The sequence below is a fragment of the Lotus japonicus genome, chromosome 2, assembly GCF_012489685.1.
Source record: "Lotus japonicus ecotype B-129 chromosome 2, LjGifu_v1.2".
In the NCBI taxonomy this organism is placed as follows: domain Eukaryota; kingdom Viridiplantae; phylum Streptophyta; class Magnoliopsida; order Fabales; family Fabaceae; genus Lotus; species Lotus japonicus.
Window position 1 is genome coordinate 63,818,248 of NC_080042.1, and position 25,527 is coordinate 63,843,774.

The 25,527-nt window shown below is 38.6% G+C and overlaps 2 protein-coding genes and 1 long non-coding RNA gene across 12 annotated transcripts; all 3 read right to left on the reverse strand.

The window, feature by feature from the left end:
• Window positions 1-8,246: 8,246 nt before the first annotated feature.
• LOC130738817 (mediator of RNA polymerase II transcription subunit 25-like) lies at window positions 8,247-15,122 on the reverse strand. Of its 9 annotated transcripts, XM_057590984.1 has the most exons (6): window positions 14,981-15,122; window positions 14,283-14,426; window positions 14,143-14,188; window positions 13,786-14,020; window positions 12,362-12,481; window positions 8,247-11,588 (listed from the first exon to the last, which is right to left on the reverse strand). In XM_057590984.1, the coding sequence occupies exon 6, from the start codon at window positions 11,025-11,027 to the stop codon at window positions 8,550-8,552; it is 2,478 nt and encodes an 825-aa protein (XP_057446967.1). In that variant the 5' UTR covers window positions 11,028-11,588; window positions 12,362-12,481; window positions 13,786-14,020; window positions 14,143-14,188; window positions 14,283-14,426; window positions 14,981-15,122; the 3' UTR covers window positions 8,247-8,549. The 9 variants fall into 9 exon arrangements, with proteins under 9 accessions (XP_057446967.1, XP_057446961.1, XP_057446966.1 ...); XM_057590978.1 differs by having other exon boundaries at window positions 8,247-12,481; XM_057590983.1 differs by having other exon boundaries at window positions 12,362-14,020.
• A 4,689-nt stretch (window positions 15,123-19,811) lies between these two features.
• On the reverse strand, window positions 19,812-23,631 carry LOC130738816 (mediator of RNA polymerase II transcription subunit 25-like). The gene is made up of 2 exons (XM_057590975.1): window positions 23,221-23,631; window positions 19,812-23,033 (listed from the first exon to the last, which is right to left on the reverse strand). The coding sequence occupies exon 2, from the start codon at window positions 22,457-22,459 to the stop codon at window positions 19,961-19,963; it is 2,499 nt and encodes an 832-aa protein (XP_057446958.1). The 5' UTR covers window positions 22,460-23,033; window positions 23,221-23,631; the 3' UTR covers window positions 19,812-19,960.
• Window positions 23,632-23,653: 22 nt separating this feature from the next.
• On the reverse strand, window positions 23,654-24,996 carry LOC130738821 (uncharacterized). 2 transcript variants are annotated; one of them, XR_009019602.1, is made up of 3 exons: window positions 24,612-24,996; window positions 23,870-23,988; window positions 23,654-23,673 (listed from the first exon to the last, which is right to left on the reverse strand). It is a non-coding gene; the product is annotated as an uncharacterized LOC130738821 (long non-coding RNA). The 2 variants fall into 2 exon arrangements; XR_009019601.1 differs by lacking the exon at window positions 23,654-23,673 and adding an exon at window positions 24,086-24,159 and having other exon boundaries at window positions 23,930-23,988.
• Between the last annotated feature and the right edge of the window lie 531 nt (window positions 24,997-25,527).

Below are 25,527 nucleotides of genomic sequence, written 5' to 3' on the forward strand. Positions count from 1 at the left end.
TAGAAAATCCAGAAGAAGCGATGAATAACTAAGTTCCAAAATAATGGACTGTCACTGAGGAATAGTGACAAACATGTTAACTTCAATGACTTTCTGCACATGGATGCTAATTGAATGAGTGATGCCAAATCAAGTAAACATTCAACAACTGGATAACAAACATGAGAGATCTGCAATATTGAATGTGTGTCATCTTAATATGTTTAAGATTAGATAGATAAATTAACTACATGTCACGTAATGTTAAATCTGTTTTTTACTATATTTACAGTCAGGACTAGTGAGTCAATTGTTCTATGAAAATAGTTTGATATGAGTGATAACTAAAGGAAGAATCATCACATTTAAAATATAACACCATGACATTTAGACAAGTATAAAAGAAAAAAAAAATCGAATGAGTCTTGCTTGTCTAAACTACCACCAGCACTTCTAACTTATAGTGTAATTACCACTCCTTGAAGCCACCTTGAACTCTGTGTTCTTTCACTTGAAAGTAGGAGAAACTGTATTATTATTTCTTAATCAGAGAATACAAAGGGTAATTACATTATATAGAAGAAGACTAATCCTAAATAAGGAAATAACTAATTATGTACACAATCTCCTAATAAGAGAATAAATCTCCTAATACTGAATATAATATTCTAATAATAATTCTTATATTAATTCCTTATTTACAACACCCCCCTCAAGCTGGTGAATGGATATCTATCATTCCCAGCTTGCAAGTAAGCTCTCTAAACCGCTCCAAGGGAAGTCCTTTGGTGAGCACATCAGCCAACTGAAGTCCTGAGGGGACGTACTGTGTAGATATAAGACCACTATCCAATTTCTCTTTGATGAAGTGTCGGTCTATCTCTATGTGCTTTGTTCTGTCGTGTTGGACTGGATTGTGCGCAATACTAATGGCAGACTTATTATCACAGAAGAGTCTCATGGGAGCTTCATACTTTATTTTTAAATCATCTAGTATGATCTTCATCCACAACAATTCACAAACTCCTTGAGCCATGGCTCTGAACTCTGCCTCTGCGCTTGATCTGGCAACTACATTCTGCTTCTTGCTCCTCCATGTAACTAAATTTCCACCCAAGAACATACAATATCCAGTAGTGGATCTCCTGTCAACAATTGACCCTGCATAATCTGCATCAGTATAAACCTCCATAGACAATTGCTCACTCTTCTTGAACAACAGACCCCTCCCTGGACTGGCCTTCAGATACTGCAAGATTCTATCCACAGCCTGTAAGTGTCTCTCCTGTGGGTCATGCATAAATTGACTGACAACACTAACAGGATAAGCTATGTCAGGTCTAGTGTGAGATAGATAAATGAGCTTCCCCACAAGTCTCTGATATTGAGCCTTATCAACCCTAAGGTCCTCCTCACTACTTCCAATCTTGTGGTTTTGCTCTATCGGCACTCCCATGGGCTTACAACCCAATTTTCCAGTCTCTTTGAGAAGATCAAGGACATACTTTCTTTGAGATATGAAAATCCCTTGCTTCGAGTATGCCACCTCCATACCTAGGAAATATTTCAGCTTTCCAAGGTCCTTCATTTCAAATTGGGCTGCCAACTCTTTCCTCAGATTCTGCTTCTCAAGTTCATCATTACCTGCAATGATCATATCGTCTACATAGACTAACAAAAGAGTGAGTTTACCATTTCGAGTATGTTTGATAAAGAGGGTATGATCACCTTGGCTTTGTTTATAACCCAGAGACACCATAGCATTAGTGAATCTCCCAAACCAAGCTCGGGGTGACTGTTTGAGCCCATATAAAGCCTTCTTCAGTTTGCACACCCTATTTCTTCCTGAAGTAGGGTCATACCCTGGTGGAATCTCCATATACACCTCTTCCTCCAAATCTCCATGCAAGAAAGCATTTTTAACATCAAACTGTTGCAACTCCCAATCAAAGTGAGCTGCTAAGGAAAGAATGATCCTTACGGTGTTCATTTTTGCTACCGGAGCAAATGTCTCATCATAATCAATTCCATAGGTCTGGGTGTATCCCTTTGCAACTAGCCTCGCCTTATACCTGTCAAGTGTGCCATCAGATCGGTACTTCACGGTATATATCCACTTGCAACCTACTGTCCTCTTGTCATTTGGCTTCTCAACAATCTCCCAAGTGCCATTTTTGTCCAGTGCATGCATCTCTTCATTCATGGCTTGAATCCAGTTCTTATCTTTTAAAGCTTCTTGTACTGATGTAGGGACTCTAATAGAGTCAATAGCTGAAATAAAACTCTGATGCTGCACAGAAAGATTTTGAGTAGACACAAATTGGGATATAGGGTACTTGGCACAAGAACGTTTTCCTTTTCGTAAGGCAATAGGTAAGTCATCAAGGTTATGCTCATAGGAATTACTAGGCTCAGGGTTCGGAACACTTACCTCAGGATCAGATGGTTGGTCTTGTTGTTGGATCAGGACGGGTTTTACTTTCCGCTGGTACTTTATCCTGAACCTGTCAACATTATTTTGATCCGGTACTAGTTCAGGACCATTGTCATCATTCTGATCTGGTACTAACTCAGGACCATTGTCATCATTCTGATTTGGTACTTGTTCAGGACCATTGTCATCATCATCACTGTCCTCAGTGATAGGAATGGAGGAAGGCATCAAGGGCTCCTGTAGAAGAGGAATAACAGACAATTCTGGAGACTCAGCTTCCTGAGTATTCCCCCCCTGAAGCTGAGGATTGGGATAAAAAGACTCTGATTCTTGAAAAGTAACATCCATGGATATATAGACACGACGACTAGGAGGATGATAACACTTGTATCCCTTTTTATCTGAGGCATATCCTATAAAGATGCACTTAATAGCCCGAGGATCTAACTTACCCCGATGATGACCATGAACATGAACAAAGGCGGAACAGCCAAATACACGACTTTGAAGCCCTGACTCAATGGGCACTGACGGAAAGAAGCTAGTCATAACCTGCACAGGACTAACATTAGATAAAACCCTAGAAGGTAACCTATTAATTAAATAAGCAGCCGTTAAGACAGCTTCCCCCCAATAAAACTTAGGAACATTCATTTGAAAGAGTAACGCTCGAGTGATTTCAAGAAGATGACGATTTTTCCTTTCAGCAACCCCATTTTGTTGTGGGGTGTCAACACAAGTCAACTCATGAACAACACCATTTTTTGTAAGAAATTCAGAAAAATTCTTGTTAACATACTCTTTCCCATTGTCTGACCTTAACCTCTTAATAGGTTTCCCAAACTGTGTTCTAATCATGTGGAAAAAGTTAACAAATAATTGAAACACCTCAGACTTATCTTTCATAAGAAAAACCCATGTAATCCGAGTACAATCATCAATAAAAGTAACAAACCATTTTGCACCAGAAACATTAGAAATGGACGAAGGTCCCCACACATCAGAGTGAACAAGATCAAAAGGTTGAGCACATTTATTATTACTAGGAAGAAAAGTTGAACGATGATGCTAAGAAAACTGACAAACATCACAATGAAAAGATTCGACTGACACTTTTGAAAATAAATGGGGAAACATGGTCCTAAGAATACTAAAAGGGGGATGCCCAAAACGCTTGTGTCGCAACCATATTTGAGAAGTATTCCAGGACTCTGAACTCGTCTGATGACACTTGCTTTCCTCGTGCTGCAGACAGCATAACCCGTCCTGTTCCTTAGCAATCCCAATTATCTGTCCCGTGGCAAGATCCTGAAAAACACCATGAGAGTGGAAAAAGGTTACTGCACAGTTCAAGTCTCGAGTGAGTTTATGGATGGACAAAAGATTGTTAGAAAGCTTTGGGACATGAAGCACACGCTTTAAGGGAAGAGATGGACTAAGGTGAATGTTACCACATCCCGTAATCTGGTTTTGGGATCCATTAGCAACAGTGATATAATGTTTTCCAGGGTAAGTGGAATAAGAAGATAAATGTGAGGGGTGAGGTGTCATATGATCTGTAGCACCAGAGTCAATAATCCAGTCATTTTCAGTACTCAAAGCATTAAGAGATAAGAAGGTAGAACTCTTACCAGTCATTGTGAGAGAACAAGAACCAGTGGGCTTACTCAATGAGTCCATAAAAGCTCTCAGACGCTCCAATTCTGCTTTGCTAAGGCTAGGAACATCTTCTGCTGGTGGTACAGGTGGGACTTCACCATCATTCTCCATGTCAGAAGCTGTGTGATTTGCACGCCTCTGCGGAGCACCTTTGGACTTGCTCATACGTGCAAGGACGTTTTCCCTTCCATAAAGTTTGAAACAGTACTCTTTGGTGTGACCTGACCTCTTACAGTAAGTGCAACGATCATCACGGTTGAAGCGATCGTCACCGTTAAAGCGATCATCACGGTTGGGGCGATCATCACGGTTAGGGCGTCCGAAAGAGGTGGATCCTTTTATGGGACCCTTTCCAGAGGCTAAGGCTGAACCATCAACTGATTTGTCTTCCACCATCACTGTCCTCCGAGTTTCTTCACCACGAACTATAGAGAACACCTCTGAGAGAGAGGGGAGTTGCTCTTTACCCAAAATTTGGACCCGAATCGGATCAAATTCAGAGTTAAGCCCAGAGAGAAACTTAAAGATTCGCGCTTTTTCAATAAACTTATTCAATGTTGTGGAGTCAGAATCACACTTCATCTTCAGATTTTGATACTGATCTAATTCAATCCAGAGACCATTCAAGGTCCCATAGTAATCTGTCACAGAGAGAGTTCCTTGCTTAGAATTGAAAACTTTATTTTCCAATTCATAACAAGCTGAGAGATCTTGTTTCTTAGAGTATGCTTGTGCCAGATTATTCCAAATCTCTTTGGCAGTAGGGAAAAACATATAATTCCGGCTAATTTCCGGAATCATAGAGTACCAAAACCAGGTCATAATAAGAGAATTCTCTTCACTTCATGTGTCATATTGTGGATCAGTTTCAGCTGGGGCTGTTTCTTCAATATAACTGATTTTCTTGCGACTTATGAGAGTGTGACGGACGAGCTCGGACCATTGGAGGTAGTTGCGCCCATCCAAGCGAAAGGAACCTTGTAATACCGGGAGATCTTTGTGGGTCAAAGGTGGAAGAGAGACCCCTTTCACTCCAGAAGTGAGTTTCTCCTTAGGTATGGGAATCTCGTCTCCAGACATACTGAGAGATGTTACTGTAGAAGGGAAATAAGAGGAAAATAACAGAAACAGAGAAGATTGCACTCTCCTTGAATGGAAGAACCAAAGGCTTCTTAAGAAAAAACACCAACAAAGTGAGGAAACGACCCTCGGAAACAGGACCAGAAGGCACGGGGAACCCTCTCTGTGCAATCGCAATCGCAGTCAGGAACAGAGGTTGGCAGGCCGGTGATGAAGAGCACAGGCCTCCAAACAGTATAAGCCAACAATGGCAAAACAGAAAACGTTACCAGATAAAAGGGCCGTAATAAGACGGCTAGGGTTTTTTTTTTCGCAGAAGCAGAACTCCCAAGATCGGGAGCTCTGATACCAACTTGAAAGTAGGAGAAACTGTATTATTATTTCTTAATCAGAGAATACAAAGGGTAATTACATTATATAGAAGAAGACTAATCCTAAATAAGGAAATAACTAATTATGTACACAATCTCCTAATAAGAGAATAAATCTCCTAATACTGAATATAATATTCTAATAATAATTCTTATATTAATTCCTTATTTACAACACTTTCAAACATACATCATGAACTTTTATCATATCTCTCCTTAATCTCTTACTGTTATTTGAATATACCCTTCTATTAATTTTGGGTTATGTTACTAATAGTTAGTAAATATAGACCTTTTATTTTTTAAAGAAAAAAGTATAAAATCACAATAAATGTTATACTTTTTGCAAATAAACATCTTGAAATCTCACATTTCATTATAATTAATCCTTAAACTCTTACTAATAATGAATAAAATGATCTATTGCAACATTATGGAGTACATGTTCTTCTCAATAAAGCAATAATGCTCACAATTTTACAAAGATCATACAGTTTTCTTTATAAGGCCATGATTAACAATATGATATCGATCAAATTCTGTGAATGGCTTAGATTAATCACACCTCTCAACCAAGTTAGCGTAAAAATTATTTATTTAATCAAGAAAAGAAACATGCTGAAAGTAAATATATGTTATGTTTTAAATGGGAAAAAAATAGAGTTACTTCATCAAAAAGCAATTATTAATATCAATACTTACATGTTGTAGGTAGCAAAATATGTTATGTACAGGTCAATGAGGTCATCATAAACACTATTTCAAACAAAAACTAAGTTTGAGAGAAGGGATGACAGCATTGGTGAACACCCTAAAAATCGGCGGTAAATAGATTCTTGAGATTTTCCATCAGCTGCTTCCATATGCATCTCTTGTAGTTTTTCTTAAGAACATAATTCTTGACAGCTTTTCAAGTAATGGTTAGAAGAAAGAAAGATTATGCAGTATATCTAATAGAATTGGCAAACAGAGAAAAAGAATAAAGAAACTGAATATTTCATTTCAGAGTTGTTAAACTGTACAATGGAGCAATCAAATATGTTCTTATATATGAAGGAAAATGCAACAATTAATTAAATGGGAAGCTATCTATATCATAACACAGTCATAATTGAAGGTGATAATCTCAATAATTTGTCTTTCAATAAGCAGAAGAGTATAACATTGGCCTATCAAAAAAAAAAAAAGAGTATAACATCCAAGATTTCTTAACAGCCACTGGTGGACTGAGAAACACTCAGATCACATCCAAGGCCATCTACTGTGAGAGTATTTTGTTTCAATAGCAAAAGATTGCAGATTTAAATTTATTTCAGTTTTTATCTTCTGCTTTAGATAAGTTATGGGTAGTTATAGTCAATTTTGTAATCATGGTACGTTAAGGACCATGAATGTCTAGTGGGGAGTTATTAGGAGCTATTAGTTTCTCTGATGTTATTTATATCTGCCTTTAGAGTCAGAAATGTAACAATTCTCTACATGAATCAATTCTGAAATTTGTTACAAACAGCACCTCTTGAGCCACTTTTCTTTCTTCTTCTTTTTTTCTGGTTTAAGCTTTCTCTTGTTCTACTATTACTGTTATAAACCCCTGCTACTGTCATAGAAAACCAACAAAGTCAACTGACTTCCGCGCAAAGTAAACATCTACAAACAAATCAAAAGGATAACTTGAGTAAGAAATAAATGCCAGGATAAAAGAGTACGCTCTGACATCAAACACAACGTCAACTCAACTGAATTTCACAGAAAATAAACCTATGCAAACAAACCAATAGACTAAGGTAATTAAGAAATAAAACGAGAATATGATTTAATGCTGAACTGAGAATAGGGCAGTTCTATTTCAGTAGTATAAAGACACAAAATATGGGTGATTTGGAGTGTGCACACAAATCTCATGTACTTCCTTGCTCCGGAGTAGAGAACCAGGAGGAGAAATGGACCAAAGAATCAAAATCAAATTATAGAGCCTAAAGGGAGAAGCACATAAAAGCTTGAGAGAGGTAACATGAATGAGAAAAACGCCTTCGCTTTTGATTAAAAATCATGGTATTAGAACATATATGATCTATTGGTCGATTATTAGATTAAACTTTAAGACAAGGTAATATGAGAACAGTGCTATGTCTATACTTGAAGCTCAAATATCTTTCACCTACAGGGTATGGGTATTTGTTGAAGAGAAAAACACACTTCATTAGCCTGACATTTTGAAATACATGAAAATATGAATTACGGATAAACTAAACCTCTGCAAACAAATTAATAGGATAACTTGAGTAAAAAATAAATGAGAATGTGACTTAGAAATATTTTTATGCATGCTAAACTGAGAATACAAGAGAATATACTTTAGAGGATTCATTTTAATCATTTCATTCCTTTGTTCCAATTCTTTAGAAGATTATTCATGATCCTAGAAATCATGAAAGTGTATAGTATATGAGAGAAAAAGGAAACAAATGGCATAAATGTCGTTTTACATGAATAGATACACCACATGAAATTTGCACAAGCAGAGTATATGGGAATGGAACACGAGAAAATATTTCTTTTGAAAATCTACATGTTCCAAACAAACAAAAACCAGGCTTCAGGGTGTAAAATAACAATTTTCTACAGATTTAAGATTATGTACTGTCAAACAACTAATTAAAAACCATTCAAAAGAGACAAGCCCAAAAGCGTGCCCCCACCTGAACAAAACCAAAAATCCAAGATCGAGCAACATCTTTATTAAGACCTCCAAATGGGTACAAAATGCGGCGACAGGTTCAACCAAAACAGGATCTCATCGAGCCACAACAAAAACCACAAAGAACAAAGACCCTACCTAGCAGAGAAAGCCGCAATAGCCTTAACAAAGAGCTAAACAAATACCGAATTCAAGCTCACCCAGAATCAGAAACAAAACAAGAAATTATATGGTCATAAAACATTAATCTGTGATTTTGACCTATCAACCAAAATATAAATATAACCCGCGTCAGTTGTGAGGAATCCATATAAAAATTTGAGCTAACTCATGAACCCCCACCAATGTCTGTTGTTCCTTGTGATACCTGTCCCTCATAAACCATTTGTGACTGCCCAGGACCTTGAACATAGGCTTGACCAATTCCTGCCCCAACCATCTCTTGCTGCTGAGGAAGTTGCTGATGCTGTAGTTGCTGCAACTGCGGAAGCTGTTGCTGCGGCTGCAGCAGCGAAAGTTGTTGTTGTTGAAGTTGAGGGAGTTGTTGCTGTTGCAGCTGGGAAAGTTGTTGATGTTGGACTTGTGGAAGTAATTGCTGCTGTTGTTGTTGGAGCTGGGTAAGTTGCTGCTGCTGCTGCTGCTGTTGTGGAAGCTTCTGTTGCTGCAAGTGAGGATGCTGCTGCTGTTGTGATTGCATCTGCTGTGGCTGTTGCATTTGTTGCTGCTGTTGACTTGACAGTTGTGGCTTCAACGCAGCCATATCTAATATCCCCGGTAAAAGCATCCCAATCAAGCGGGAGGCTTTGTTAGAAATAGATAGTAGCAATGTCTGTGATGGTAATGGAATAACTGCACACAGCTTCTTTTCCTGCAGCTGACCAAAAAACCGATGAGGGTTCATTACCCGGAAAACAACAAAATCTGCCTTTCCTACAAAATGCTCGTCATTCATGTGGTCCTGAGGTATAAGCCGAACCATTTGCATTACAGGGGGCCAGTTTTCTGCAATTGTCTCAGGGGCAGAAACATTCCTATAACCTTCCAGTTTGGTTATGAATACTGGCTGTTCTTGTTTTATCCCACATAAGCTTCCCTCCCAGATCTTGATATATTTGGATTGTGTAGGCTGCATACCACCTGATGTCTGCTGTGGCAGAGTCATCTTAGGTGCTGCATTATTCCCAAGTGGCTGCACACCTGATTGTACTTGTAGAGACATTCCAGGAGTAGGAATCATCGTACCATTTCCAGAAGAGACAACTGATGGACCAACATTTTGGTTCATGGTAACTCTACCTTGCACCACTTGGGCTCCTGAAATGTTCCCTTGGCTCATTCCAGGGACCCGTTGTCCCATACTAACAGCTCCTTGAAGGTTACTCAATGGTTGTGAAATCCCAAGATTTGAACTTGAAGACAAATTAGAAGTAGCTAAAGTTAATGAACAGAGAGCTGAGTTTTGTCCAACCTGTGCAGGAGCGATGAGAGGTCCAGAACTGGTTATTGATATTATTCCTGACGGTCCAGATGAAAATGCATTTTGAGCCGCAGGTACAGAAGATGCCATCCCACTAGATATCATGTTTGACATGTGCATGGCAACAGGAGTCTGACCCATTGATGGAAGTCCCATAGAGGTTCCACCACTTAAGGCAGCAGAGTTCATCACCTGAGGTGCTTGAGAGAGATTATTCCAACTGTTCACATTCACTTGTGCAGGATGCACTGGACCTAAGGGCGGCTGCAACATTGACGCCATAGGCTTTGTATCCTGACCATTTTCAGTACTTGTCATGAGATCTTGAGAAGCAGAAGATGGAGAGGATGTCTGAAAATTTGGAACACCTGGACTAGAACTAGCAGCACGCGGAACTGATGAATTGTGGGGAAAAGCAGGTCCAGATACCATGGAAGCTACGGGAACTGGCCCCACTTTTACAGTTGCAGGAGCCACATTCCTAACAGATATAGGTTTCCAGTTTGCAATTGATCCATTAACTGATGGCAAAGAAGTTGGGGGTGCCCATGTACCTGGTGTGACAGAAACTGCATCTACTTTAACAGGACTTTGCTTTGTAGGCAAGATTGTGATCCCAGAACGACTCAAAGCAGTGGAGGCTTCTCTGAAAGCTTCAGATATTAAAACAAGGAAATAAGGGGTTTTAACATCAACAGGTGGATCAGCTGCTCCACTAGTTCGTTTTCCTGCATTGTAGATGGCTTTAACTTTGGGAAGTTGTCTAGGGCAGATGACTGACAGAGAAATAGAAAACTGAGGAAATTCTTTCGCAACAGCTTCAGCATCATATAAACGGTTCCCTGGATCTGAATCAATGGTTTCAATCTTCTCTAGGTTCTGTGGTCGCGGAATATAAACTGGTGTCTTCAATGGATAAGGATTGCTTGCTGCTACAAGGATACAGTGCTTATGCATATCCACATTCTGCTGATTCGGGCCTCCACTTTGAGAATTTGGGAACATCATCAGAGCTTCAGCAAGCCCTTCGGCAATTGCAGCATCATTAAAACCACCACCAGTAAAGGGTACAGCTGAAAGCCACGAGAAGAAAACATTTGGGTCTCTTGTCCAGCCAGTCCGTTGCACAAGGCAACCAGAATAACATCCATGAGTACTATAGGTGACTAGAGCAAACTCAACGTTCGAAGCAGAAGGATTCTGCCCAATTGACTCGTTTCCACCGAAAGACCTGATGATCTTATCAAGGTAATCCCTGAGAATGGTGTCCCAATATGGGCCCATAGCAGCGGTGCATTCGACGGCCACGACAAGCTGTTTCTCAGCCATGAGGATTGGAAGAAGAAAACGCGATAGTAGAAAAGGGAAGACAGGGATTTTTAGGGTTTTGTTGTGAGGAATGATATAGTGGTGTTATTATATGAAGAAGCGTTATTTATAGATGGGAAATTGAGGGATGATTTATATTGATTGCATAGATGGAAAGTTGATGGAGGTGCATTGAATTTGAAAGGGGTTACCATTTAGAGTGAATCATCCTCGTTTCACTTTGGATATGTCTTACAAAGGTGATGATGACGGTGGCCTGGCCAGTGGAGTTGCCACCACGGGAAGTGTTTGGTGTTTTCGAATTTTTTCTTCCGTGGCTAAGTTTGCTCATGCTGTTGGGTAAGGGTCATATGAATAATTTTATATTATTATTTCTAACATGTACCTTAACAGCCCAATTTCTGGGTGTTTAATGTTAAAACCAAAACTTCCACTAATCAACGAAATGAAAAACAAATACCAACAAGCTTTCAAGTTTGGTGATCCCAAACCTTTAATGTCGTCCGTACTTCCAGTACAAATCTTGTCAGAACCTGAGGGAAGGGTAAAGTCACTGACAACCTGTTCATTCAACAAACAGCAATTCATTAAGACTAGGGAGTGAAAGAGGAGAAAGAGCAATCTCAGAAAAAGTGTGCTACCTGGAAATACATCACAAAGAGAGAGGGAGCTATTGAAGGAGGAGAAAGAAGAGTATAAAGAGAGAATTGTGATGATGGATAAAAGAGTCCGAGTTAAGAAAAGCTGAACTGTTGGGGGGAAAACGCCGAGATAAAGAGGGAAGTGAGGAAGGGGGAAGAAGAAATGGGGAAGGGTTGGCTGAGAAAAAAAAAGGAGGGTGAACTTGAGCATGGATTTTTTCCAGTAAGAAAGGAAATTATTTTGAATGAAATCAAAAATAGAAGAGGTAAGAAGTAAGCGGGAAAGGAAAAAAGGAGGAGTTGAGAGAGAGAATTGACACATGGAAAACTAACTGTTTAGATGCATTTAGGCGGGAAAAAAATTTATCTGTAGCTGCAGAGATATTGCAGCTCCATGAAACTATGTTCTCTGGTGCTATTGCGCCATAGACTCTACCTGTGACCTTATTTGCCTGAATGTGGTGTCCAAAAAAAGACATGTCAGCACTTGCATCACAAAAATGAAAGATGAAGGAGAGTTCAAAGAAAAAAAAATAGAAAGCTTCACCTCCTTCTCCCATTCAATACGTACAGTAATGATCATTAGGGAAAATACTAGAACAATGAGTGCACAAATTATCCCCAGCCACAGCCCCTATTTAATAGGAAAACCATATTAAATCTATGCTACAAAAGAATGAACCATTTTTTTACCTTGCCACCAACATGCAATACAAAAGCTACCCGCGAGAGCTGATGGATTTCCGACTACATGGAATGCCCCCAGATTCACAAATGCACCAATTTTCTGCCAACCGCAACCGCTTGCAGTTCCTGAATTATGGTTGACATAGGGAAGCAATAATATCACTTGTACACTTGTACTAGCTGAATAGCTTCTTCTTTTTTGAAAATGGTACCAACTGAATAGCTATCACACACCATAGAGCTTGCAGTATTTAAGTGAACTCCCACAGTACGTTTTTCTTTCTAGGATATCCTTTTCTCTCCGATTCATTACTAAGTTAAAAAAATAATAATCTAGTTCATGCTTGTGCGGAGTGCAAGAAAGAAATGTCAGCCCTATAGAATAATGGCAATAAACAAGCTAGCCTTGCTCAAGTTTCATTTGTCACTATATATGTCATTCACATTCACATATTTATGCAATATGCATTATGACCATTGACCAACACAGAAAATCAAATCGAATCTCACAATTGTTTGAATGAACACATACTTAAATCTGTGTTACTTTATTTTCATAAACGTACTTTCCACTTCTTCAGCCTTACCTTTTCATTCCTTAAATAAGAAAGCCTTCTTTTACATTTTATCTACATAGTGTTTGATAAATGGTGACTAGAAAAGAAAAATCTAGCCACCTAGTAAACAAGCTTTTAAATGTTTTTTGGGTTAACTAGCTAAAAATTGATACAGAGAACAAAAATATTACTTAATGTTTATTTTTTGAAATAATCAGAAAGTTAATGTAACAACACATAATTTTCACGATTTCTACCATTCTAGACTCCTTCTTTAAAGAACTTCATCCAGCCGTCTTAGCATCTATCACATGGAAACAGAGAGGTTATACATAAACAGAGTGATATATTATATCCTAAGGAGAAGACTGAGTACTGTCCTTTAAGCCAAAATCAGATCCTTCTACAAATTGATTTTGAGGATAAATAAACAACATAGAACATCCTAAGGAGAAGACCGAGTAAGCAAATTTCACACAAAGAACAATAACCTAAGATGAATACAGAGAGGCTCAGATTAGCATTTCGGCACATTCTTCATTGCAACAACAACCCATGTCTCAAAAAGAACACGGTGCGCAAGATATTGTCGCAGCTCATGCCAATAATACTCTCATCATCAGCAACTCCACTTCAAATCAACTCAATTCACTTCCCTTCTTGATTTATAAAATGAATTTTTTTTGGAAAAACTTTTAATCAAAAAGAAAATCAGACATAATTCATGTGAATTTTTGGATTTCATAAACCTAATCAGACAAAATCATATACAACGATAAATGAAGAACAATTTTGAGTCATAGTGCTTTTAAGTCATAGCTCCACTCCAATATAGACAATAAATGAAAATTAAAAGAGGAAATAGGGAAAAACCTGAAAGAACGCAGTGGAATACGTATAGAAAGTTAGATACAGCAAGAATTGGCATCAAAGTTGCGACATATTTGGCCATTTCTTCTGTATTGCTATATGCATAGCCCCAGATATTGCATATTCGTATCATCAGAATGCCAACTAAGATACTCGATAATGCCAATCACAATGACAACACACTTTTAATTGTGCTGCACGTGGATGACCAGCTCCAAGTTCATTTGAGATTCGAGTGCTGCAAGAATATCATACAAAGCATTAATGGGACTTCGTACACCAAATCCAGATGGAAATTGCAAAAATGAAATTAGAAAGAAACTCAATGTCTGATAAGTGTAAGCTCAGGGAAATCCTTACCTTATAGCTCCACTGAGTCCAAAGGGAATCATCCAAACAGTTGATGCTGTATTCAAGCAGACAAAAGCTCACAAGTCACCGACAATATGTAGATCAAAATATGAAACAAATGTGAAAAGCATCCAAAATCTGAAACCAACCAGATAGAAAGCACTGATGTTTACAGCTTTGGATTTGGAAGAAGACCGGAAAGGAGAACCACCATTTCAAACAACCACATTTCCAAGCTATTCAATAATGATAAACCATAATAAAAAGTGAAAACGGCAATGCAGTATTAGGACCTAAGAGAGAAAAGAATGAGCATTGTTAAGAAAAGTAGCAACTAACAATACAGTAAACATTGGTCTATTATAGGGTTGTATTGATGTACGTTAGAACGAAATTACGAAACCATAGCAGCTGAAGGAATGGCAAGGCTCAGGCTATTAACATTCATAGCCTGTTTGAACAAACTCTCAACTTTGAGTCCTATTAATTGGGCAGGGGGGAGTGCTAATGAATGTAATATCAATGAGTCTGTAATTGATGAAATGGTGAGAGTTTATATTGCAGTTTTAAAATTGTGCATCAATGAAGAACATTGGCAGAAAGGCTATAATTAAGTAACCAAGATGATAACCATAAAATATATACAGAAGCATGTGATTGACTACAGAAGCATTTGATAAACTTATCTAATTAAATTATATAAGGAACCAAATAGTATCATAACAAACAAAACAAGATCATGTAAAGTGAAATACATGTCAACATACCAATATAAAAAATTACATGACTAGAGAATCTTACGTTCATAGAAGAGACGAAGAAATTAATAGAAGCAATACCCATTTACCTGCCACCACTCGAACTTGTTGCTCTGAAAATGCTGTGTGGAAAGTGAAAGAGACTCTGAGAGCGAGCGATGAAATCAGAGTAAACAATTGGAAATTGAGGCAAGTGTCTCGGCGGATAATTAACGGTAGCTTTTACCAGCAATTCATGACGGTTGCTATTATCAATTGACTATTTAATGGTCATGATTCATTGACTGTTTGGCTATTTGGGTACAAGAAATTTACCGACAATTAAATGATGAAATAGACAATTTTTTAGGTTAATAGACTTTTGGCGATTTCTTTTTTTTTTTTGGTACAGCTCATAAGTCATAAAGAAAAAAAGAAAGAAGCGAAAACCCGGACTAAGGCCTCAAAGAGATGACACCTGAAGCGTCAGCCAACAGAAGCAATCCCATACCCTCCAAAGGTTGCTTCACAAAGCTTCATCCTGAAAAGAGCGTCATGTTTAGCCAAGAAATCTGCACACACATTCCCCAAAAAAGATTAATAAACTATGCTACAGTAAAAACACCCCTGAACACCGATATTAATGGCGGTTTGTGAAACTGCCAACAAATGCATTTTTTTTCAAAGTTGTAACTTTGTGCTGGTCTTAAACCGCCACCATAATCGGTGTCTGGACACCTTTCGGTGGTCCAGGACTCATCACTGCACATTCCCCTCTCTTAAAACATGATGCAACACCACATGCCAAGATCTCCCCAGATGCTCCTTAATGTCCCAAATTAGCGAAGCATAAAGATGAGTCCCAACATGCACAAATTTTAATTAGTAATTTGTGATATATATTTATGATGTACCAAAAAAAAGTAATTTGTGATATGCCTGATTTTGGTCCCTTATTTTTTCGATTTTGAAAGTGTTTCTACTTTTAAGTCAGTTTGATATGTTGTATCATATAAAGTATAATAGTATAAGGTGTGATAGGATAAAGCCAGATAAAAATATAATACTAAAAAACATTTTGTCATACATTATATACACGTTATCATATTATTTAAATTAATATAACTTTATATTTGATTAAGTATTAATTAATGATTGATAGTTAAAAAATGAGGATGATGTTGGGGGGTGGTGAAGATGGTGGTGGTGATGGAAGCGGCTAGGTGACGGTGATAATGGTGGTTGTGGTGGTGGTGGTGCTGACGGCGGTGGAGGTGGCGATAGTGGGGCCAGTGGATGATGGCGGTTGTGGTGGTGGTGGCAGTAGTGGCAAATGTAGTGGCAGTGAGTTGTTGAGGTGGGTAGTGGCGGTAGCATTAGTAATGACGGTGGAGGGTTAGTGGTGGTGTGGTGGATCATGGTAGTGGAGAGTAGTGTGGTAGTGGTGGGTTCTGGAAATGTTGGAAGGTGTTGGTGATGATTAAGGTGGTGGTGGTACTAGTAGTTGCGACGGTGACAGTGGTGATGGCGACAACGACGGTGGTGGCAGTGGTAGATGCGGCGTTAGTGGCGGCGATATGGTGGCGTAGTTGGAGGGTGGTGGTGAACTAAATTTTTCATTAAGTTTATACGTCACAATCTTAACACGTTATACATCATTTTCACGTATAAGGATGGTTTTATGGATAAAGTTATCCAATACAATAAAAGCACCAAACAACTTATAAGCTCACACTGTATTGTATTAGCTTATACGATCAGACCTAATACGGTGCTCCAAATGGGCTCTAAATAACTCATCATTTTGATGTATATGAGTGCATTGATGGATAGTTTATGCAATACAATATTAACACCAAATAATGAATAAGTATATAATGCATTGTATACTTTTTATTGTATAACCTTATACTAAATGAGCCTACGAGGCTCTCAATTTTTATATGCATAAAATTATTATATTTTTCTATTTCAAATATTTTAGAGTTTGATAAATTGAGTATATTATATAACTTTAAAATTAAAAATTTAGTTGAATTTTGATAAACTTATGAAGAGTCTTGTGAGATAAGAAGAAGCAAACATAGTTTTCAGAAGGAGAAAAAAAAAAGCGGGCATAGAAACCAAAACATTAGTGTGAAAGAAAAGATAAAGTCTTGGTCAGAGCATTTCCACTCAAAATATATCCGAGTAAGAAAAAACATTCCTATAAATCATTGACAAAATTGCCGCTCCTACGAACAAAAGTGAGGTTTACATAATCAAAATGATTGAAAAATAAACGACAATCTATTGACAAATTGACAATAGCTAAATAAGAATTGTCATCAGGGGCTTCTTCCACCTTTAGAAACCCCGGAGACATCGGTCTCAAAACAAACGGTCCATAAGCCAAGTTGAGAAGCCAAAACCATCACGCATAACACATAAACGCCAAAGTCAAAACCATCACTGCGTCAAAGGTTGCTCCGGCATAAAACTTTGAAGTGCAACATCCCGCTGCAATGTAGCCTCATAAGAGAAGTGACGACCCTTGAACACTGTGCTATGTCGCGCTTCCATAACACATAAACGCCAGTTTGCCACCACACAACATAGTATCCCCTAGAAAGTGAATCAGGAAATCATGCAATGAAGGGAACTGCTCGACCACCATGGAGAAAGAGGACCCAAATCATGACGTGCTCCATCGTTTCATGTTGTAAACCACATAAAGGGCATAAGGGATCCACATCCACACCATGTGTGTGTGTGAAATTGCAAAACTCTTACATATCATGTTAACAACTTAATTTGTTAACAATTTGATCATATTTGAACATTAAGGTATCATATTTTTTAGCAAAATAGATATAAAAGGTTTTTTCACAACAAAATAATACAAGTTGCATTTTGTTTTGCAAAAAAATCGATGCATCAAGTTAGGTTAGAACGTGAATTTGAGGCTACAACGAGTTTGGGTTTGAGTTATTTATGAGAGTTTGAGTTTGGGATAGACAAAACCCGACCCGGCCCGTTGCCATCCCTAGACAAGGACCGAGAGGGATCGCCGATGCAATGAGACACGAACAATGAGCGACTCTTGGCAAGCTTCTAGGCGGAGGGACACGTGACTGATCTGATTCGCACCAGAACAGGAGGTATTTCGAGGCAGTATAGGTATGAGAGTATAAAATTGAGGAAGTCATACAAGATTGAATTGGTACTATTAATGACAATAAGAAGCATCTTCTCTTTCGCGAGCCCAACTCATAAAAACTTCAAGGTTACGTGTGCTTGCCTTAGAGCAATATTGGGATGAGTGAAGCATGTGCGTTAAGACAAAGCGTGCTAAAAAAACTCGTGTTGTTATCGTGAAGTCAGTCGGGATATTACTTCTACGGAGAGAAGCTCGCACTAGGAGGAGCTGAGTACAAATCCGCCATGAGACCTCCTTGCAACGGGGAAGAACAATGGTCTTCCAGAACTTCTTCCATATGGATGGTGGCAAAGGTTGGAGCTGTAGAAGATGAAGTCATCGCGCCAGACAAGTGCCTTTGGATAAAAGCAAAACTTAATTTGGAAGAGTAATGCCCATTTTGTTCCAATAGCCAAAGGTTGTTGATTTAAATTACTGGCAGTTTTTATCTATGATTTAGATAAGTTATGGGTAGTTATAGTCAGTTTTTGTAATCATGGTAAGTTAAGGACCATAAATGTCTAGTGGGCAGTTATTAGGAGTTATTAAGTGTAGTTGTTTTGATGTTACTTATATTTGTCTTTAGAGTCAGACTCAGAAATGTAACAATTCTCTCCATGAATCAATTCTGAAATTTGTTACAAACAGCAACTCTTGAGTCACGTTTCTTTCTTCTTTTTTTCGGGTTTAAGCTTTCTCTTGTTCCACTCCTTTTACCCTCTTAGAAAACCAACAAAGTACACTGCCTTTCGCGCAAAGTAAACGTCTACAAACAAATCAAAAGGATAACTTGAGTAAGAAATAAACACCAGAATAAAAGAGTACCCTCTGACATCAAACACAACATCAATATGAATTTAGAAGATTCATTTTAATCATTTCATTCGTTTATTCCAATTCTTTAGAAGATTATGCATGAACCTAGAAATCATGATAAAGTAATACATGACAGAAAAAGGAAACACATGGTATACATGTCGTTTTACATGAAAAGATACACCCCATGACATTTGCACAAGTAGAACATATGGGAATGGAACACCAGAAAATATTTCTTTTGAAAATCTACTGTTCCAATCAAACAAAAACCAGACTTCAGGGTGTAAAAATAACAACTTTCTGCAGATTCAAGGTCATGTACCTTCAAACAACTAATTCTCTCAAAAGCTTAAGCTGTTAGATAAGGGCTACGTGAAAGGTTTTATATAATATTCTAACATGCCCTTTTTGTTCAAGCTTTGGTGTTGTCCAACCCTACAACTAGCATTATCTTAATTAGGTACTTAAACAGGATGGGGAAAAAAAATTAGGTACTTAAATAGTTTTTCACAACTTTGTACCTATCACCGATATAACATGTTTTGAATAAATATGGCCTATGTTGTTTTTTTTTTAAAGCAAAAGACATTTATTGAATGATGAATGCGTTGATATACCAGTCATGTTGATATACCAGTCATCTCGACAAAGAATCACAAAACCCAACAAAAGAGGCAAACCCAACTGAGCCTCCGCCGAAACAAAAACGAAACAAATCAAAGCAAAGCAAACAAACCATTCAAAAGAGACAAGCCCAAAAGCATGCCTCCACCTGAACAAAACCCAAAATCCCAGATCAAGCAACTACTAGAAAAGACCTCCATTTAGGTACCAAATGCGGCGACGGGTTCAACCAAAACTGGATCTCATCAAGCAACAACAAAAACCACAAAGAACAAAGACCCTACCCAGCAGAGAAACCCGCAATAGCATTAACAAAGAGCTAAACAAATACCGAATCCAAGCTCACCGAGAATCAGAAACAAAACAAGAAATTATATGGTCATACAACATTAATATGTGATTTTGACCTATCAACGAAAATATAAATATAACTTGCGTCAGTTGTCAGGAATCCATATAAAAATTTGAGCTAACTCATGAAACCCCATCCACCAATGTTTGTTGCTCCTTGTGATACCTGTCCCTGAGAAACCATTTGTGAGCGTCCAGGACCTTGAACATAGGATTGACCCATTCCTGCCCCAACCATCTGTTGCTGCTGAGTAAGTTGTTGATGCTGTAGTTGCTGCAACTGCGGAAGTTGTTGCTGCGGCTGCAGCTGCGAGAGTTGTTGTTGAAGTTGAGGGAGTTGCTGCTGGGAAAGTTGTTGCTGTTGGACTTGTGGAGGTAGCTGCAGCTGTTGTTGTTGGATCTGGATAAGGTGCTGCTGCTGCTGCTGCTGCAAGTGAGGAAGCTGTTGCTGCTGCTGTTGTTGCAAGTGAGGAAGCTGCTGCTGTTGTGACTGCATCTGCTGTGGCTGTTGCATTTGTTGCTTCTGTTGACTGGACAGTTGTGGCTTAAATGCAGCCATATCTAATACCCCTGGTAAAAGCATCCCAATCAAGCGGGAGGCTTTGTCGGAAAAAGATAGTAGCAATGTCTGTGATGGTAATGGAATAACTACACACAGCTTCTTTTCCTGCAGCTGAACAAGAAACCTATGAGGGTTCATTACCCGGAAAACAAGGAAATCTGCCTGTCCTACAAATCTCTCGTCATTCATGTGGTCCTGAGGTATAAGCCGAAACATTTGCATTACAGGGGGCCAGTTTGCTGCAATTGACTCAGGGGAAGAAGCACTCCTGTAACCTTCCAGTTTGGTGATGAATACCGGCTGTCCTTGTTTTTGCGCAGATAAGCTTCCCTCCCAGACCTTGATATATTGGGAATGTGTAGGCTGCATACCACCTGATGTCTGCTGTGGCAAAGTCATATTAGGTGCTGCATTATACACAAGTGGTTGTACACCTGATTGTACTTGTTGGGACATTCCTGGAGTAGGAATCATCGTACCATTTCCAGAAGAGACAACTGATGGACCAACGCCATTCATTACATTTTGGTTCATGGTAACTCCACCTTGCACCATTTGGACTCCTGAAATGTTCCCTTGGTTCATTCCAGGGGCCTGTTGTCCCATACTAATAGCTCTTTGAAGGTTACTTAAGTGTTCTGGAATCCCAAGATTTGAACTTGAAGACAAATTAAAAGTAGCTAAAGTTAATGAACCAAGAGCTGAGTTTTGTCCAACCTGAGCAGGAACGGTGAGAGGTCCAGAACTGGTTATTGATATCATTCCTGACGGTCCACATGAAAATGAATTTTGAGCCGCAGGTACAGAAGATGCCATTGCACTTGATATCATGTTTGACATGTGCATGGCAACAGGAGTCTGACCCATTGTGGGAAGTCCCATAGAGGTTCCACCACTTAAGGCAGCAGAGTTCATCACCTGAGGTGCTTGAGAGAGATTATTCCAATTGATCACATTCACTTTTGCAGGATTCACTGGACCTAAGGGCTGCTGCAACATTGACGACATAGGCTTTGTATACTGACCATTTTCAGTACTTGTCATGATACCTTGAGAAGCAGAAGATGAAGAGTATGTCTGCAAACTTGGAACACCTTGACCAGTACTAGCAGCACGAGGAACTGATGAATTATGGGGAAAAGCAGGTCCAGCTACCATGGAAGCTACGGGAACTGGCTCCACTTTTACAGTTGCAGGAGCCAAATTCCCAGCAGATATTGGTCGCCAGTGTGCAGTTGATACATTAACTGATGCCAAAGAAGTTGGGGGTGTTCCTGTACCTGGTGTGAGAGAAACTGCATCTACTTTAGCAGGATTTTGATTTGTAGGCAAGATTGTGATCCCAGAACGACTCAAAGCACTGGAGGCTTCTCTGAAAGCTTCTGATATTAAAACAAGGAAATGAGGGGTTTTAACATCAACAGGTGGATCAGCTGCTCCACTAGTTCGTTTTCCGGCATTGTAGATGGCTTTAACTTTGGGAAGTTGTCTAGGGCAGATGACTGACAGAGAAATAGAAAACTGAGGAAATGCTTTTGCAACAGCTTTAGCATCATATAAACGGTTCCCTGGATCTGAATCAATGGTTTCAATCGTCTCTAGGTTCTGTGGTCGCGGAATATAAACTGGTGTCTTCAATGGATAAGGATTGCTTGCGGCTACAAGGATACAGTGCTTATGCATATGCACATTCTGCTGATTCGGGCCTCCACTTTGAGAATTTGGGAACATCATCAGAGCTTCAGCAAGCCCTTCGGCAATTGCAGCATCATTAAAACCACCACCAGTAAAGGGTACAGCTGAAAGCCACAAGAAGAAAACATCTGGGTCTCTTGTCCAGCCAGACCGTTGCACAAGGCAACCAGAAAAACATCCATGAGTATTATAGGTGACTAGAGCAAACTTAACGTTGGAAGCAGAAGGATTCTGACCAGTTGACTCGTTTCCACCAAAAGACCTGATGATCTTATGGAGGTAATCCCTGAGAATGGTGTCCCAATAGGGGCCCATAGCAGCGGTGCATTCGACGGCCACGACGAGCTGTTTCTCTGCCATGGTGATTGGTAGAAGAAAACGCGATAGTACAAAAGGGAAGACAGGGATTTTTAGGGTTTTGTTGTGAGTAAAGATATCGTGGTGTTATTATATGAAGAAGCGTTATTTATAGATGGGAAATTGAGGGATGATTTATATTGATTGCATAGATGGAAAGTTGAAGGAGGTGCGTTGAATTTGAAAGGGGTTACCATTTAGAGTGAATCATCCTCGAATCACTTTGGATATGTGTTATGGTATTTGGTGCGGTGGTGATGATGACGGTGGCCTGGCCAGTGGAGTGGCCACCACAGGAAGTGTATGGTGTTTTTGAATTTTTTCTACCGTGGCTAATTTTGCTCAAGCTGTTGGGTAAGGGTCATGTGAATAATTTTATATTATTATGTCAAACATGTACCTTAACATCCCAATTTCTGGGTGTTTAAAATTAAAACAAAAATTTCCACTAATCTACGAAATGAAAAACAAATACCAACATTCTTCCGAGTGTGGTGGTCCCAAACCTTATAGTGTCGTCCGTACTGGCAGTACAAATCTTGTCAGAACCAGAGGGAAGGGTAAAGTCACTCACAACCTGTTCATTCAACAAACAACAATTCATTAATACAAGGGAGTGAAAGAGGAGAAAGGGCAATCTCAGAATAAGTGTGCTACCGTAAAGAAATCACAAAGAGAGAGGGAGCTATTGAAGTAGGAGAAAGAAGAGTATAACGAGAGAATTGTGATGATGGATAAAAGAGTCTGAGTTAAGAAAAGATTACCTGTTGGGGGTTAAAACGCCGAGAGAAAGAAGGAAGTGAGGAAGGGGGGAGAAGAAATGGATGAGGGTTTATCAGCTTGGCTGAGAAACAAAAAGGGGGCGAGGGGGGGGTGAACTTGAGCAGGAAATTTTTCCAGTAAGAAAGGAAATTATTTTGAATGAATTAAAAAATTGAAGAGGTAAGAAGTAAGTGGGAAAGGAACAAAAGTAGGAGTTGAGAGAGAGAAATGACATGTGCAAAACTAACTGTTTAGATGCATTTAGGCGGGGGCAAAAATCATGAGAAACATGTGGCAAGGATAGATATATCTTTTATAATAAGGTAAATTGATGTGTATGTGCAGAGATATTGCAGCTTCATGACACTATGTTCTCTGGTGTTATTGCGCCATAGACTCTATCTGTGGCCTTATTTGCCTGAATGTGGTGTCCGAAATATAAAACATGTCAGAACCTGCATCACAAAAATGAAAGATGAAGGAGATTACAAAGAAAAAAAATTTTGAAAGCTTCATCTCCTTCTCCCAATCAATACGCATAGTAATGATCATTAGGGAAAATACTTGAACAATGAGTGCACAAATTATCCCCAGTCACAGCCCCTATTTAACAGGCCAACTATGCTACAAAAGAATGAACCATTTTTTTACCTTGTCTCCAACATGAAATACAAAAGCTACCACAATAGCTGATGGATTTCTGACTAAATAGTATGTCCCTAGATTCACAAATGCACCAATATTTTGCCAACCGCATCCTCTTGCAGTTCCTGAATTAAGGTTGACATAGCAAAGAAATAATATCACTTGTAATGTTATAATAGCTTCGTTTTTTTAAATGGTACCAGTGGAATAGCTATCACACACCATAGAGCTTGCAGTATTTAAGTGAACTCCACGGTAAGTCTTTCTTTCTACGATATCCTTTTCTCTCTGAATCACTAGTAAGTTAAAAAAAAAAAAAATATGTCATCTAGTTCATGCTTGTGCTGAGTGCAAGAATGAAATGTCGGCCCTATAGAAAAATGACTATTAACAAGCTAGCCCTGCTCAAGTTTTATTTGTCACTATATATGTTATTCACATTCACATATTTATGTAATATGCATTATGACAAACTCAGAAAATCAAATCAAATCTCACAATTGTTTGAATGAACACATACTTATATCTGTGTTACTTTATTTTCATACACATACTTTCCACTTCCTCTGCCTGTCTTGTTCATTCCTTAAATAGGAAAGCCTTCTTTTACATTTTAGCTACTTAGTGTTTGATAAATGGTGACTAGAAAACAAAAATCAAGCCACCTGGTAAACAAGCAATTGAACATTTTTTGGGTGAAAAAATTAACTAGCTACAAATTGATACAGAGAACAGAAATATTACTTACTTAAATTTTTTTTTGAAATAATCAGAAAATTAATGTAACAATACATAATTTTCACGATTTCTACCAATCCACACTCCTTTTAAGAACTTCATCCAGCCCTCTTAGCATCTATCAAATGGTAACAGAGAGGTTATATGCAAACAGAGATATATTAGATCCTAAGGAGAAGACCGAGTATTGTCCTTTAAGCCAAAATTTCACAAAAGAACAATAACCTAAGATGAAGATAGAGAGGCTCAGATTAGCATTTCGGCACATTCTTCATTGCAACAACAACCCATGTCTCAAAAAGAACTTGGTGCGCAAAATATTGTCGCAGCTCATGCCAATTATACTCTCATCATCAGCAACTCCACTTCAAATTAACTCAATTCACTTCCCTTCTCAATCTATGATATGAAAAACATTGTTTTTTAAAAAAACTTCATTGAAGAGAAAATCAGACAAAATACATGTGAATTTTTGGATTTCACAAACCTAATCAGACAAAATCATATACTACGATAAATGACGAACAATTTTGAGTCATAGTGCTTTTAAGTCATAGCTCCACTCCAATATAGACAATAAATGAAAATTAAAAGAGGAAATAGGGAAAAACCTGAAAGAACGCATTGGAATACGTATAGAAAGTTAGATACAGCAAGAATTGGCATCAAAGTTGCGACATATTTGGCCATTTCTTCTGTATTGCTATATGCATAGCCCCAGATATTGCATATTCGTATCATCAGAATTCCAACTAAGATACTCTCGATAATGCCAATCACTATGACAACACACACTTTTAATTGTGCTGCACGTGGATGACCAGCTCCAAGTTCATTTGAGACTCGAGTGCTGCAAGAATATCATACAAAGCATTAATGGGACTTCGTACACCAAATCTAGATGGAAATTGCAAAAATGAAATTAG

Bases quoted from the DNA above. Each gene is read 5' to 3' on its own strand.
- LOC130738817 (XM_057590984.1), bottom strand. From the start codon at position 11,027: ATGGCTGAGAAACAGCTTGTCGTGGCCGTCGAATGCACCGCTGCTATG.
- LOC130738816 (XM_057590975.1), bottom strand. From the start codon at position 22,459: ATGGCAGAGAAACAGCTCGTCGTGGCCGTCGAATGCACCGCTGCTATG.